The sequence below is a fragment of the Sus scrofa genome, chromosome 7, assembly GCF_000003025.6.
Source record: "Sus scrofa isolate TJ Tabasco breed Duroc chromosome 7, Sscrofa11.1, whole genome shotgun sequence".
In the NCBI taxonomy this organism is placed as follows: domain Eukaryota; kingdom Metazoa; phylum Chordata; class Mammalia; order Artiodactyla; family Suidae; genus Sus; species Sus scrofa.
In genome coordinates this window covers 51,786,006-51,801,494 of record NC_010449.5, presented here as the reverse complement: position 1 = coordinate 51,801,494, position 15,489 = coordinate 51,786,006, and the positions used below count along the sequence as shown (strand labels likewise).

The window sequence follows — 15,489 nt, the reverse complement described above, 5'->3', positions numbered from 1 at the left end:
AAAAATAAAAAGATCTAAAAGAAGGATCCACTGTTGTCACTACCATGGCTTGGGTTGCTGCTGTAGTGCAGATTCCATCCCTGGCTCGGGAAATTCCACATGCCGCTGCAGGCATGGCCAAAAAAAAAAAGATCTTAGACTCTCACTTCAAATTCAGGCTCTTACTAGCTGTGTGACCCTGGGCCTATCCTTTCAGCCTCAGTATGAAGATAACACCTGCACTTCCTGGGGTTTGTGTGAGGATTACATGCACAGACAACATTTCACATAGTATGTGGCACATGGTAAAAATGTTAGCCACTACTACTCTGACTCTGCTGCTGTTGTTACTTCTAGTAGCAACTATTTTCTGAGGTGATTTCAAGATACTAAAGTAGGAATGGCTTCATTAACAGAAAAATGAAATCTATGATGCAAGAGATACAGAGTGGAAAGTTATCAGTAATACGTAACAGCTGAAGCCATGTGAGTGCAAAGGATGACATGGGGAACTTGTAGAAGTGTGCCAAGACAGACTGGAGAAAGGTGCTCTAGAAAGAGACTGAGAGGCAGTAGCAGAAAAGACTGGTGACCTAGAGGCAAAGTTAGGAGGAGAAAGTGGTTAACGCTGCAGAGTAGAAGAAGGGTAAAGTAGACATTGGATTTGGCAATGAGAGGATCACTAGGGCCCTCTACAAGAACAGTTTCAATGAAATGGTCAAAGAAGAAGAGCCATGGGTTAAGGCATGAGAAGAAAGTGAAAAAACGGATACTAGGAGAAAAGAAAACACTTAAAAAATGAGAAATGGGGAGTTCCCGTTGTGGCGCAGTGGTTAACAAATCCGACTAGAAACCATGAGGTTGTGGATTTGATCCCTGGCCTTGCTCAGTGGGTTAAGGATCTGGCGTTGCTGTGAGCTGTGGTGCAGGTTGCAGACGCGGCTAGGATCCTGCATTGCTATGGCTCTGGCGTAAGCCGGTGGCTATAGCTCCGATTAGACCCCTAGCCTGGGAACCTCCATATGCCGCGAGAGCAGCCCAAGAAATGCCAAAAAAAAAAAAAAAAAAAAAAAAGACAAGAAATGAGAAATGAAGAGAAAGGTGAAAATAGTAGGATATATGGTGGAAGGAAGGCATCTTTAAAATTAAAGGAGACCTGATACTATTTACAGGCAGAGAGTAGGGAGCCAGAGGAAAAGAAAATGAAGGTATAGGAGAGAAAGGGAACAACTGATGGGAGAAAGACTATAGTCATGGAGAAAGGAGGAGGAGAGGATATTCTGGATTCTGGCAGCAGAAAGGTGCAGATTAGTGGTCTCAAACTTTAATACACATATGAATGACCTGGGGCATTAGTTATAGTACAAATTCTGATTTGGTAGGTCTGGGGTTGGACCTGAGATCTTGCATTTCTAACAAGACCCGAGGTGATGCTGATGCTACTTCTCTGCAGACCACACACTCTTGAGTAGTAAGGGTGTATAGACTACCTCTTTCTCTGTCACAGCAAGTGTAGCTAGAAACGAGTTTGGTAGTAAAGGAGAAACAACTGTGGTAGTTTCTGCTATATGAGGCTTCCTAGGATGAATGGAGACAAAAAGAAAATCAAATTCAGGTTAGATACTCAAGCCTTTAGTGACTGTTAGCAGGTCTGCGTCCCTGGAAGGGCTGCAGGCAAAGATAATGATAGAGGACTATTTACTGGAGAGAGGTCAAGACAAGGAAGACAGGCAGAGAATAGTGTAAAACTGAGCTGGGGGAGAGGAGTAAGGGAATAATCAGAATCATAACAACTTGGGAATAATTATGGGAAACTGGAAGAAGGAGGAGACAGTTGAGAGTAAACAGTACTGATAAAAGCAGACAAGAACTCAGCTGAAACCAGAATTTAACTAAAGATAAGAATATATCTTATGGGTATTGTTTTAAAACAATTTGCCGCTGTCCAATTGCTGCTCTTCATAGAGACTGTTTACAGGCAGAGAGCAGGGCGCCAGAGGAAAAGAAAATGAAGGTATAGGAGAGAAAGGGGACATGGAAAATGATCGTGGAAAATGACCAGAGGCATTTACCTTCACTAAAAATGATCAGGGGCATCTACCTTCAATAAAACTTATACAAAGGTAGACCTGCCTATGACTTTGAACTTAAGGGGTTAAGAGACATTAACAAGATTCAAAGTGGACAAGTTTTCCCCTTGGGTACTTTAAATATCAATATTGACATATAGTTTGAATATTTAAATATTCAAAGTCCCTGTGGGTATATTAAATTACATACTGCTTCAAGGAAAGAAGGATCAGTATAAAATACCCTATTTTGAACAAGCCATTCATTTTATAATATAAGAAATACAACTGTCAAATTCTGAGGTAGCATTTCATAATTTCAATACTTCGTGCCTTACTTTAAAAAACTCTCAAGTTGCTAAAGTTAGTTTAAAAGGGGAATAAACCTGTTCTTAGAGTTCCAGGACAATAGGTAGGTGGAACTCCCACCTGGCTCTTTGGTTCTCCGACTCTGAGCACCTAGTCCCTTATTCAGGAGCTGCGAGTGAATGCACAGGCCAACCTGAGAAGGCCGTCTCCTAATGCTGTGATAGGAATCCTGTTCTGAGGCAAAGTGTCTCCTCAGTTAACAGAAAGGTAACAAAAATTACGGGCATGTCCTTACCCCTTCACTGGTTTTTTGCAAGTCTGAAGTTGTGTTTCTTGTGTCATTGCCGGCATCTCCACCCTCAGAGCTGCTTTTGTTTTCCTCTTCTTTGCAGTCCTTGTCATCCTCATCTCCTGGAGATTTCCGGGACTGTTTAGAGGATTTCTAAATGTTTAGACAAGTGAAAAACTATAGTCAAAAGTAGAAATCCAAATGCACAAGTGTAAGAAAGAAATGCAGACGTAGCTGACCTACAGTCCAGACTTTGCAGCTTGATACAGAATACAATACAACAAGCAGTGTGCCAAGTCTGAGCTAGATGACCTTGGACAAGTCATTCACTCCAGTGGGCCTTAGTTTAACTACCTGGAAAGGAAGTGGAGGTGGGCCAGATAACCTTATAGTTCTTTTTGGCAGTGTGATATTGAAAGTAGAACATAAAGATTTCACATACCTGGAACACTGTCAATGAATAAATACAGCTGATGGACACCAGTTTAGGAAGGCCACAGAGCTAGAAAGCACCCTAAAGGTCACCTTGCCCTTCCCTATCATTTCATAGTAGAACGTGAGCTCCAGAGAAGCAAGGTAAACTATCTAAATTAATATATGGATATTCACGTTGGAATGCTTGTTGAAGCCATTTGCTTAATGGTATATGCAGAATGATCTTAACAAAACTTTTGCATTACCACGTGATATAAAGAACTTTAATCTTCTAAATCATGGATAGTTATTTAAGAACTTAAAGCCTTTCTTCTTATCAATCTGCATTTGAAGCCAAGATGAACTCTACAAGGAAGATGAAAATACAATTACAGTTCACAGCCAGAGCTGCTCTGCAGAACAGCATTAAAATTATCAAAAGCTGGCCCTGCTGAGCACCTTAAGAAAATAAAATGGAACATTTCACTAACATTTCCTTTATGAGAAAATTATATATATATATTTTTATTATAGTTGATTTACAATGTTGTGCCCGTTCCTGCAGCAAAGTGACCCAGTTATACATATATTACATATATATGTTCTTTTTTGTGTGTATCTTTTTAGGGCCGCACCCATGGCATATGAAGGCTCCCAGGCCAGGGGTCGAATCAGAGCTGTAGCTGTCAGCCTATACCACAGCCAAAACAAAGCGGGATCTGAGCCACATCTGTGACCTACACCACTGCTCATGTCAATGCAAGGCCAGGGATTGAACCTGCATCCTCATGGGTGCTAGTCAGATTCATTTCTGCTTTAGCCACAATGGGAACTCCTGTTTTTATTCTTTTTAGGGCCACACCTGCAGCTAGGGATCAAATCAGAGCTGCAGCTGCTGGCCTACACCACAGCCACAGCAACTCCAGATCTGAGCCACATCTGCAACCTATACCACAGCTCATGGCAACGCCAGATCCTTAATCAGGATCGAAACCGCATCCTTGTGGATACTAGTTGCATTCATTTCTGCTGAGCCACAACAGGAATTCCTATACATTCTTTTTTTAATATTCTCTTCCAACATGGTCTATCCCAGGACTTTCTGAGAAATTTTAAGAACCTTTAAGCGCATGGCAAATAACAGCTAAGGCAAAACTTATTAAGGCAAGTCACTTTGAGTTTTACAGAAATGAATTAGCAAATTGGAGTTTGCTCAGACAATCAATATTTTATTTTATTATTACTATTTTTTCTTTTTCGGCTACACCCACAGCATATGGAAGTTCTCAGGCCAGAAATCCGAGACGCAGGTATGACCTATGCCACAGCTGCAGCAACCCAAGATCATTAACACACTGTGCCAGCCAGGGGATCAAACCTGTACCACCTCAGAGACAATGGCCAGGATCCTTAAGCCACTGTGAGAATTCCCGACACTGCAACTTCCAAGAGAAAATATCTTCTAGCTATGTGCCAGAATATATAATTACATTGCTTCTATTTTACTTAACTGAAACTACCAACCAAGCCCAAAGTGTCCGTTTCAAACAGTCGTTTTCACTTTTTACATGGAGGGGAAGCAGGGATTTAATAATCCAAGGGGGGAATGCCTAGAGTTAATGTTAAGATAAAGTATGACAATATAGAACTACTGTGAAATACTTTTGTTCTCCTAGTAAATACAGTATAATTATTGATATGTAGTAACTGCTTTATGAAGTAATTCTCATATAATAGTCCTTGACCTATAGTCTTACAGATAACAATGCACAACTCTCTAAAATTTATAGTGCTTACAAAGGATACTTAAAAGTAACCCTACAAGTGAGTTTACAAGAATTATAATTTGGTATACAAAGACTAGAAGTAGGGTATTACTATCATTTTGCTAATGAGTCACATTCAGTATTCTACTAAGAAATCTGACTGCCAAACTATATTTGGTACCCTCGGAAAGCTCTTACTGTGCACATTCAGATCATCGCAATTTCTGTAATTTTGGGGAAGGACTCTTCATGGGTTTCATCAATGTGGTCTTGAATTGGTTGTATGTCTAACTGTTACCACCCCTGGTTTTTAACTAAAATTATTAATAGTTTACTATCATCATCAGTTAAGTTTGTGAGGTTTTTTGATTAGCTCTACTTTATACAGTAAATAACTTGCATGCCAAATATTTTTTGCTTATAATTTTCCAGTATCTACTATGGCTCAAATATGAATCATACACACACTTACTGCTAAAGTGATATATACATAATCTCCCTCAAATGTGCTTTAGTATGCCTTTTCATTATAATTATCGAATTTTTTCTCACAGAAAAATGGAATTAGGTCAAGCAGAGGGAATATGGGACCTTTCCTTCAACCTAACTTAGATGCAGTTCAAAAAGTTTGTGGAGTGGTAAAGGAAGATTATTCAAATTGAAGAGGCAGATGTGTTAGGATTTTGTGCAGCAAAGGAAACCATAAACAAAATGAAAAGACAACCTATAGAATGGGAGAAAATATTTGTAAATGATGCAACAGACAAGGGCTTAATTTCCAAAACACACAAACAGGTCATACTGCTCAACAAAAAATAACCCAATAGAAAAATGGGCAGAAGGACTAAATAGACATTTCTCCAAAGACATATGGATGGCCAATAGGCAAATGAAAAGACACTCAATATCACTAATTACTAGAGAAATGCAAATCAAAACTACAACAAGGACCACCTCACACCAGTCAGAATAACCATCATCAAAAAGGTCTACAAATGACAAATGCTGGAGAGGGTGTGGAGAAAAGGAAGCCCTCCTACATTGTTGGTGGGAATGTAAACTGGTACAACCACTACAGAAAACAGTATGGACATTCCTCAAAAATTAAGGATTGAGTTGCCATATGATCCAACCATCTCACTCCAGAAAAAACTTATGAAAACATGTACCCCTATGTTCATAGCAGCATTATTTATAACAGCCAAGACATGGAAACAACCTAAAGGTCTGCTGACAGATGAATGGATAAAGATGTGGTGTATATACATACACAATGGAATACTACTCAGCCATAAAAAACCGAAATAATGCCATTTGCAGCAGCATGGATGGACCTAGAGATTATTTTCATAGTAAGTGCAGTAAGTCAGAAAAAGATAAGTAGCATATGATATCACTTATATGTGGAATCCAAAAAATGACAAAAATTCACTTATCCATGAAACAGAAACAGATTCACTGACAGAGAACAGACTTGTGGTTGCCAAGAGAGGGGGCTGGGAGAGGGATGGACTGGAAGGTTGGGAGTAGCAGGTCGAAGCCATTATATACAGAATGGATAAACACTAAGGTCCTACGTATAGCACAGGGAATTATATTTAGTATCCTGTGATAAACCATAATGGAAAAGAGTATTAAAAAAAGAACATATGTATAAAAACCGAATCACTTCGCTGTATGGCAGAAATTAACATTGTAAATCAACTATACTTCAATTAAAAATAAAAAGAGACAGACATAGACAAGATCACCACATTCAACAAAAAGAAAACATTTGTTAGGCTAAAGAGAGCAGTGAGGTTCTATCAGGTAAGTAGTTCTCTAAATATGGTTCCTAGATTGGCAATATCAGCTTCATTGGATATTTAATTCCGCACCCTGGACTCCAGTGAAACAGAAATTTGCGGGGTCGGGGGTAGGAGGAGGTGGTGAGGCTCAGCAGTGGGTTTTAAAAAAATTTTTTTTTAATGGCTGCATCTGAGGCATATGTAAGTTCCTGGGCCAGGGACTGAATCCAAGCTGCAGCTGTGACCTATGCCCTAACTGTGGCAATGCCTGATCCTTTAACCCACTGTAATGGGCTTAGGAAGTCCCTCAGCATGTGTTTTAACAAGCCCTCCAGGTGATTTTGATGCATGCAAAAGTTTGGGAACTACTGGGTGAGGTTACTCAGTTGATATTAAAAATAAAAAATCATGGTTCTTAAGTAATCACGGAAGATGTGATACTGAAGGAGAGCAAAGAAAATGATTCTTTAATTTAAAACAGATAAGCCTTAGTAAGTTAAGTATGTTTTTACCTCTTTACTGTGTTAAATTATAAATCCACCTCAGGTATGAGCCCCATCACTTCTGGTTTTCACAACAGCAATAATATAATATTTTTTGGCCACTCCCACAGTATATGGAAGTTCCTAGGCCAGGGATCGAACCCACGCCACAGCAGCAATCAGGCCACTTCAGTGACAATACCAGAAACTTAATCCAATGCACCACAAGGAAACTCCAAAATAATGACATTTAAAAGCCACATATTCGCATTATTAAATACGAATATATTAGATAGCTTAGATAATTCAGAATGGCTTTCATATTAGCTCAGCAGGCAATCATAAATTAAATAAAATAAATTAAACCAGTGTTAAGGTCCAAAATGTTAAAAGAATTTCATCTTAAAAAATAACCTCACTGGAAGACCGTCTGAAGGGGAAAATTCTAATTATTTTGTTGTCATTCACAAACTTCATCCCCATTAAGGCAGATACCATTTTTTTCCATTAGGTGTACAGGAACTAATATGTATTCATACAATTTCACCTGTATGCTAACTGGGTGAATTTTATTGACTATAAAATAAAATGTCTAATAAACCCTTGATACTTGTTTTTAGGGAATTTCCTAAGTATATCCAGCCACTAAACACCAGAATCTAAATGGAAGTCATTTATCCAAGTATTCAACTGTGTGACAGACCAATTACAGCAACACTTATACCAACCTTTGATCTTCAAAGATCCATTTATCTTGTTTTAAGCTTCTAAAAAGCGAATGACTTCCCCCAAACCATAGTTTATTCAAGTGTATTTCTGAATCACTATATGAAAAACCTAAACTTTCAATCTGCAAATCAAGGATCATGCCACACCTTCAACAAATAACTGTTACATTTGGAATAAAATCCAAACTCCTTAACAAGGCATACCAGTCTCCATTACTCAGCCTTTGCCTGTCTCTCCCTCCTGATCATGATTCTCCAGTTGTGCCTGTCTTCTTTCAATTTTGGACATATCAAACTCTTCCGGGCCTCAGAGCTTTGTGGCTCTGCCTCACGTGGCTCCTCCTCTCATGTTCTTCTTTCAGATCTCAGCACAAATTTCATTTTTCTGGAAAGGCCTGGCCACTCTATCTAAACAGGTATACTTATTCTGTCATTCCTTGCCCCTGCCATTTCCTTCATAGACTTCTCAGAATTTATATTTACTTCTTGTTGTTTGCTTATTTCTACCCCCCAACCCACTGTATTGCAGGGTCAGGATGAAGGAAGGGATGGAATCAGATTTGCTCACCACTATATACCTCGTACATGTGTCTGACACAGAATAGGTTATCTGGAAATATGAGACCTGAACACATAAAGAGCTAAAGTACATTCTTTAAAACAAACAAGAAAGAGTACATCTTTAGGTTTACAACTATAGCACCAGACACAGTCCTAAATTGTATGGAGTCTCTTATATTCCTAAATTCTTCAAAGTTCATCTGGGGGTTGTTACAGGAGGAATATCTACTCTTATATCCTTAATTAAAGAATAGTCTTTCTCCAACTAAGAAGGTAGTATTTTCAGGGTAAAACAGCCCAGATGAGTCAAGAGCACGTACCCTCATATCTAAAATTAAAGATTAACTACCTTTTTTTTTTTTTTTTTGTCTTTTTGCCTTTTCTAGGGCTGCTTCCCGCGGCATATGGAGGCTCCCAGGCTGGGGCTGAATTGGAGCTGTAGCCACCGGCCTACACCACAGCCACAGCAATGCAGGATCCGAGCCACATCTGCAACCTACACCACAGCTCATGGCAACGCCGGATCCTTAACCCACTGAGCGAGGCCAGGGATCAAACCTGCAACCTCATCGTTCCTAGTTGGATTCGTTAACCATTGTGCCACGACGGGAACTCCCTAAAGATTAACTATCTTATTCCCCTCAGATATATTACTTGTCTTTAAAGGTAGAGGCTCCACAGAACTAATATATTTCTATGTGTCCAATGAAATTAAAAATAACTTAAAAACTTTCAGTGAATATGGCATTAATAGCATATGACATTAATAACAAAGAGAAAAGTTCCTCAGTAACCTTTGAAGTATATGACTTTTTCCGTTTTGAGCCTGCTTTTTCATTCTTTCTTTTGCCTTTTCCATCTTCTTCTACTCTATCACCTTCTTCCTCACTGCTTGCATCTGCAGTATTTCCGCCTTCTCCTTCAGTTTCTGAAGAGCTCTGTTGCTGAATTGCCTAAGAAATATTAAAATATTACCTAATTACATTTTTGAAAAATAGCAAAGAACATAACAACTATGAAAAGAATCATTCTATTTTAATTAGAAAAAGTTCAGCTTACTCAAGATTTTCAAAATAAAGGGCTGTCAACTTCAATTTTCCAGTGACCCCTTAACATGAACCCTCTTATGGTAACAATTACAAGCAAGCCTTGGTGACATTGGGGGTTCAGTTCTAGACCACCACAGGAAAGCAAATATTGCAATACAGCAAGTCACGTGAATTTTCTGTAACCCAGTGGATATAAAATTTGTATTTATACTATAATGTAGCCTATTAAGTGTGCAATAGCATTATGTCTAAAAAAACCAATGTATACACATGTATGCATGTTAATTAAAAAATACTTCGGAATTCCTATTGTGGCTCACTGGAAATGAATCTGACTAGCATCCACGAGGACGCAGGCAGGTTCCATCCCGGGCCTTGCTCAGTGGGTTTAAACATCTGGCATTGCCATGAGCTGTGGTGTAGGTCACAGATGCTGCTCGGATCCGACATTGTTGTGGTTGTGGTGCAGGATGGTAGGTACAACTCCTATTTGACCCCTAGCCTGGGAACCTCCATATGCCAAGGGGATGGCGCTAAAAAAGAAAAAAATACTTGATTGCTAACCATCATCTGAACCTTCATTGAATTATAATCTTTTTGCTGGTGGAGTGGCTTGTCTTGATGTTAAAGGCTGCTAACTCATCAGGGTGATGGCTGCTAAAGTTTGATGGCTGTGGCAATTTCTTAAAATAACAACTAAGCTACATCCATTACTCCTCCCTTCAAGAATGATAACTTTGTAGCATGTAATGTTGTTTGATAGCAGTTTTCCCACCACAGAATTTCTTTCAAAATTGGAATCAATTCTCTCAAACCCTGCCACTGATTTATCAACTAAGTTTATGCAATATTCTAAATCCTGTGTTGTCATGTCAACAGTTTTCACAGAAACTTTAGCAGGAGTAGCTTCCCTCTCAAGAAACTAAACTCTTTGCTCATCCATAAGAAGCAATTCCTTATCTGTTCAAGTTTTAATAGGAGGTTGCACAGAAATTTAGTTACATATTCAGGCTCTACTTCTGGTTCTCTTGCTATTTCCACCACATCTGCAGTTACTTCCTTCACTGAAGTCTTGAACCCCTCCATGAGGGTTGGAATCCGCTTCTTTTAAACTCCTGTTAATGCTGAATCTTCCAGTGAACCACGAATGTTCTTAATGTCACATAAAATGGTGAATCCTTTTCAGAAGGTTTTCAACTGACTTTTGCCAAGATCCAGAAGAGGTATCACCATCTCTGGCCACTACAGACTTACAAGAAGTATTTCTTAAATAATAAGACTTGAAAGTCTAAATTACTCTTTGATCCATGGGTTGCATAATGGATGTTGTGTTAGGAGGCAGGAAAACAACACTCATCTCATTGCATATCTCCATCGGAGCTCTTGGGTGACCAGGTGCCTTGTCAATGAGCAGTGATACCTTCAAAGGAAACTTTTTTTGTGAGCAGTTGGTCTCAATATAGTGGGCTTAAAATATTCAGTCAACCATCTTGTCAACAGATGTGTTGACAAGGCTTTAGTGTTGAATTTATAAAATGCTTGCAGAATAAGTGGGTTCAGCATAATTTTTAAGGGACCTAGGATTTCCAGAATGATAAACAAGCGCTGGCTTCAACTGAAAATTGCCAGCTGCATTAGCCCCTAACAAAAGTCAGCATATTGTTTGAGGCTTTGAAGTGAGGCACTGACTTCACCTCTCTAGCTATGAAAGTCCCAGATGGTGTCTTCTTCCAGTATTATCTTACCCAGAATATCTAGCTAAGATAATTAATGACTGTGGGTATGGATTTGAAAATGATTTTTATTTCTTCCATTATTGTTGATTTACAGTGTTCTGCCAATTTTTATACAGCAAAATGACCCAGTCTCTCTCACACACACACACACACGTTCTTTTTCTCCCATTGTCCTCCATCATGTTCCATCACAAGTGACTGGACAGAGTTCCCTGTGCTATACAGCAAGATCTCATTGCTTATCCACTCCAAATGCAATAGTTTGCATCTATTAACCCTAACTTGGAGTTCCTGTTGTGGTGCAGCAGAAACAATCCGACTAGGAACCATAAGGTTGTGGGTTCAATCCCTGGCCTCGCTCAGTGAGTTAAGGATCTGGCATTGCCGTGAGCTGTGGTGTAGGTTGCAGACATGGCTTGAATCCTGTGTTGCGGTGGCTATGGTGTAGGCTGGCAGCGGTAGCTCCAACTGGACCCCTAGCCTGGGAACCTCCATGTGCCGGGAGTACAGCCCTAAAAGCAAAAAAAAAAAAAAAAAAAAATATATATATATATATATATATATATATGAAACCCCGATTCCCAGTCCATCCCACTCTCCCTCTCCCCCTTTAACAACTGTAAGTCTGTTCTCCAAGTCCATGAGTTTCTTTTCTGTGGAAAGGTTCATCTGTGCCGTGTATTACATTCCAGATATTATATGGTATTTGTCTTTTTCTTTCTGACTTACTTCACTTAGTATAAGAATCTCCTGTTCCATCCATGTTGCTGCAAATGGCATTATTTTGTTCTTTTTTATGGCTGAATAATATTTCATTGTGTACCTATACCATACCTTCTTAATCCATCCATTAATGTCTGTCAATGGACATTTAGGTTGTTTCCAGGTCTTGGCTATTGTGAATAGTGCTGCAATGAACACACGGGTACAAGTATATTTTTGAATGAAAGTTTTGTAGGGGTATGTGCCCAAGAGTGGGATTGCTGGGTCATACGGTAGTTCTATATTTAATTTTCTGAGGTACCTCCACACTGTTTTCCATAGTGGTTGTACCAATTTACGTTCCACCAACAGTGAAGGAGGGTACCCTTTTCTCCACACCCTCTCCAGCATTTGTTATTTGTTGACTTGTTAATGATGGCCATTCTTACAAGTTATTCATGTGGTCAGCTGAATGAGGACACAAGGCACTGGTCTAGGCACACCTGACCTGTGCAGATAGACACGCCATTTGCACAGCATATATCCTGTTAAAATAAGAGAAAGAGGAGCCTCATGGCACCAGGGCATTTATGAGAGGTTGTTAGCGGGACATGCATCAGCAAGAACGAGGTGCAAACCTAGGCATGGGTTGCTGCAGATAGGCATGCTGCCGTCTGCGTCTCTGTGTAAGCACAGTGATGATCCCCTAGATGCTATGCATAGACAGCTAAGGCCAGCCTTCCTCAACGCTAATGATTATTAAATACCTAAAGATCAGAATAAAAGCTTAACCAGCTACCAGCTACGAGACTTTTAAAATAATAAAAGAACTATATCCAGCACCTACAGCCCCCCGCCTCACTTGACGTAATCCTAAAGAGCACAATCCTAAAAACCACAATAAAAACAGTGTGGTTTCTTGAGGCAGCACTCTTGGTCCCTGAGACCTTGAGTCCCCTGGTTCACACCTTGAATTAAAAAAAAAAATGATGGCCATTCTGACAGGTGTGAGGTGGTACCTCAGAGTAGTTTTGATTTGCATCTCTCTAATAATCAGTGATGTTGAGCATTTTTTCATGTGTTTGTCGGCCATCTGTGCATCTTCTTCAGAGAAATGTCTATTCATATCTTTTGCCAATTTTTCAACAGGGTTGTTGGGTTTTTTGCTGTTGAGGTATGTAAGTTGTCAGTCATTAATTATCTTAGCCGGATATGCTGGGTAACTTGCTGCCACTTCTCCATCAGCACTTGCTGCTTCACCTTGCACTTCCATGTTGTAGGAACAGCTTCTTCTTTAAACCTCTGGAACCAACCTCTGCTAGCTTCAAACTTTTCTTCATAGAATTGAAGAGAATTAGGGCCATTCTCTGGACTAGTCTTTGGCCTAAGGGAGTGTTGTGGCTGGTTTGATCTTTTATTCAGATCATTCAAACCTTCTCCCTAAAGCAATAAGTTTGTTTTGCTTTCTCATTATTCATGTACTCACCAGAGTAGTACTTTTAATTTCCTTTAAGAACTTTTCCATTGCAGTCACAACTTGGCTAACTGGGGTCAAGAAGCCTAACTTTCGGTCTATCCCAGTTTTCTACATGCCTTCCCCACTAAGCTTTGTCATTTCTAGCTTTTGATGTAACGTGAGAAATATGTGGCACTTTCTTTCACTTGTACACTTAGATTCCATTGCAGGGTTATTAAATGGCCTAATTTCAGTATCGCTGAGTTTCAGGGGATGGGGGGTCCGAGGAAAGGGAGAAAGACAAGGGAACAGCTGATCAGCAGAGCAGTCAGAACACACATAACATTTATTAATTAAGTTCATCATCTTATATGGTTATGGTTGGTGGCAACTCCCCCAACAATTATAATAGTAACATCAAAGATCACTGATCACAGGTCACTATAACAAATATCAGAATAATGAAAAAGTTTGAAATATTGCAAATATTACCAAAATACAATAGCAAGACATGAGGTGAGCAAATGTTGTTGGAAAAATGGGGCTACTATACTTGCACAATGCAGTGCTGGCACAAGCTTCAATTTGTAAAAAATGCAGTATCTGTGAAGTGCAACAAAGCAAGATATGTCTATACATTTAATCCAGAATACTACTGGAGCCAAAAAGAATTCTGACTTCAAATGGGTAGGTAATTACTAGTACTAAGGACATATAATAAAGACTAAAAAAGAGTTAAAACCAAAAATAGGAGATTTAGCAAGTGATAATGAAATAAACCATCACCTGGTATCCAGTAAACTTTACTCCTGGGTTATTTTCTATTTCCCATAATCCTTCATTAAATCCTTTCCGTTTGTTTGACTTCCCAAACTTGTCTTTGTATTCCTTATAAGGGAAAAGGTCTTTGGGACCTAGAAATGCACTGCAGAGATACAGTAGAAAGAGAATTGATACTTTGATCTTCGAATACAAGATGTTTTAATAGCAATATTAACTTAGACATCAGAACATATTTTAGTAAATAAATTAATAAATTAGGGTTTATATATATTATACCCTCTGAGTTAGGCACATATCACAAGGTGTTTTATACAAATACTCTGAGGTAGAAAAAAATTAGCTGGGTATGTAAGTCTGCAACTCTGGACTGTGCTACTTAGTTTTATTTTTAAATCACTAATGTCTTTTTTTTTTGAGATCGATTTTTAGTTATACAAGTAGTTTTAAAGATGAGTGCTTTGACCATTGAATTTATCATTTTAAAATAAAACTTATCTATGCTAATCTTTCATAGGTAAGGGGTTTGTAAGACATAGTAAAAAAAACATAAACACTAGATTAAAAATGATCTTAACTCTACAGTATATTTATTCACTATTATTTCTACAAATTAAAAATCACATTAGTGTTTAATGAGGACTTACACAAGAAAAAAATCAGCAGTGGCAAAGTAGATAGAATCTTATTCAATTTAAACTTTATTCTATATTAATCACAGCTATGAAAAGGAAATGAATTAGAATAAATCCTAGGGCTGGCTAGGAAATCTGAGCATTTAAACCAGAGTCTTCAGTATTATTATCTATAGTATTAACCTAGTGAATGACATGGTAGAGGGGCACAACCTGGCTGAGACTCATTTCAAACTGATTCATTTATTCAACAAATTTTATTGACTATCTCTAATGTATTAGGCATTATTCCAGAGCTGCTGGGGATTTTTCAGGGAACAAAGAGATGAATATCTCTGCCCTCACAGAACATCCATTCTAGTAGCAGGGGTAGGGGTTTAGACAATAAAAAAAGAAAAATAAAATACACAGTACTGTGTGCTGAAAATAAATACATAAACATATAAATGAAGCGAAGAAAGGAGATAGTAAGGACTTGGGGTGCATTTTATAGTTTTAGAAATACAAATCAAGAAGGAAGGCCTCACTGAAAAGGGACCATCTAAGAACCAAAGGAGTTAAGGAAGAAGCCCTGCAGTTATCTGGGGAAGAGTAGAGCAGAATGAAGGCAGAGCAAGTACAAAAGACCCTGAGGTGGGAGGATGCCTAGTGGGTCTGACAACTGAGAAGCCAGTGAGGCTAGAGTGAAATGAGGGAAAAGAGAGCTGTGTGAAATGAGGTCAGAGAAATACAGGGTGAGAGTGCATA

General features: G+C 38.9%; 1 protein-coding gene across 3 annotated transcripts in view; it reads right to left on the bottom strand.

The window, feature by feature from the left end:
• The window catches only part of HDGFL3 (HDGF like 3), an 87,769-nt gene that overhangs the window by 17,172 nt on the left and 55,108 nt on the right, over positions 1–15,489 (bottom strand). For all 3 annotated transcript variants that reach the window (XR_002345776.1, XM_021098881.1, XM_021098882.1), the window contains exons 3-5: positions 14,114–14,252; positions 9,179–9,337; positions 2,653–2,799 (exon numbers count right to left, since the gene is read on the bottom strand). Coding sequence is in view for 2 of the 3 variants with exons in the window: in XM_021098881.1 (XP_020954540.1) it covers positions 2,653–2,799; positions 9,179–9,337; positions 14,114–14,252 (445 nt within the window). In the remaining variant the exon portion in view is untranslated. The remainder of the gene's footprint in view (positions 1–2,652; positions 2,800–9,178; positions 9,338–14,113; positions 14,253–15,489) is intronic.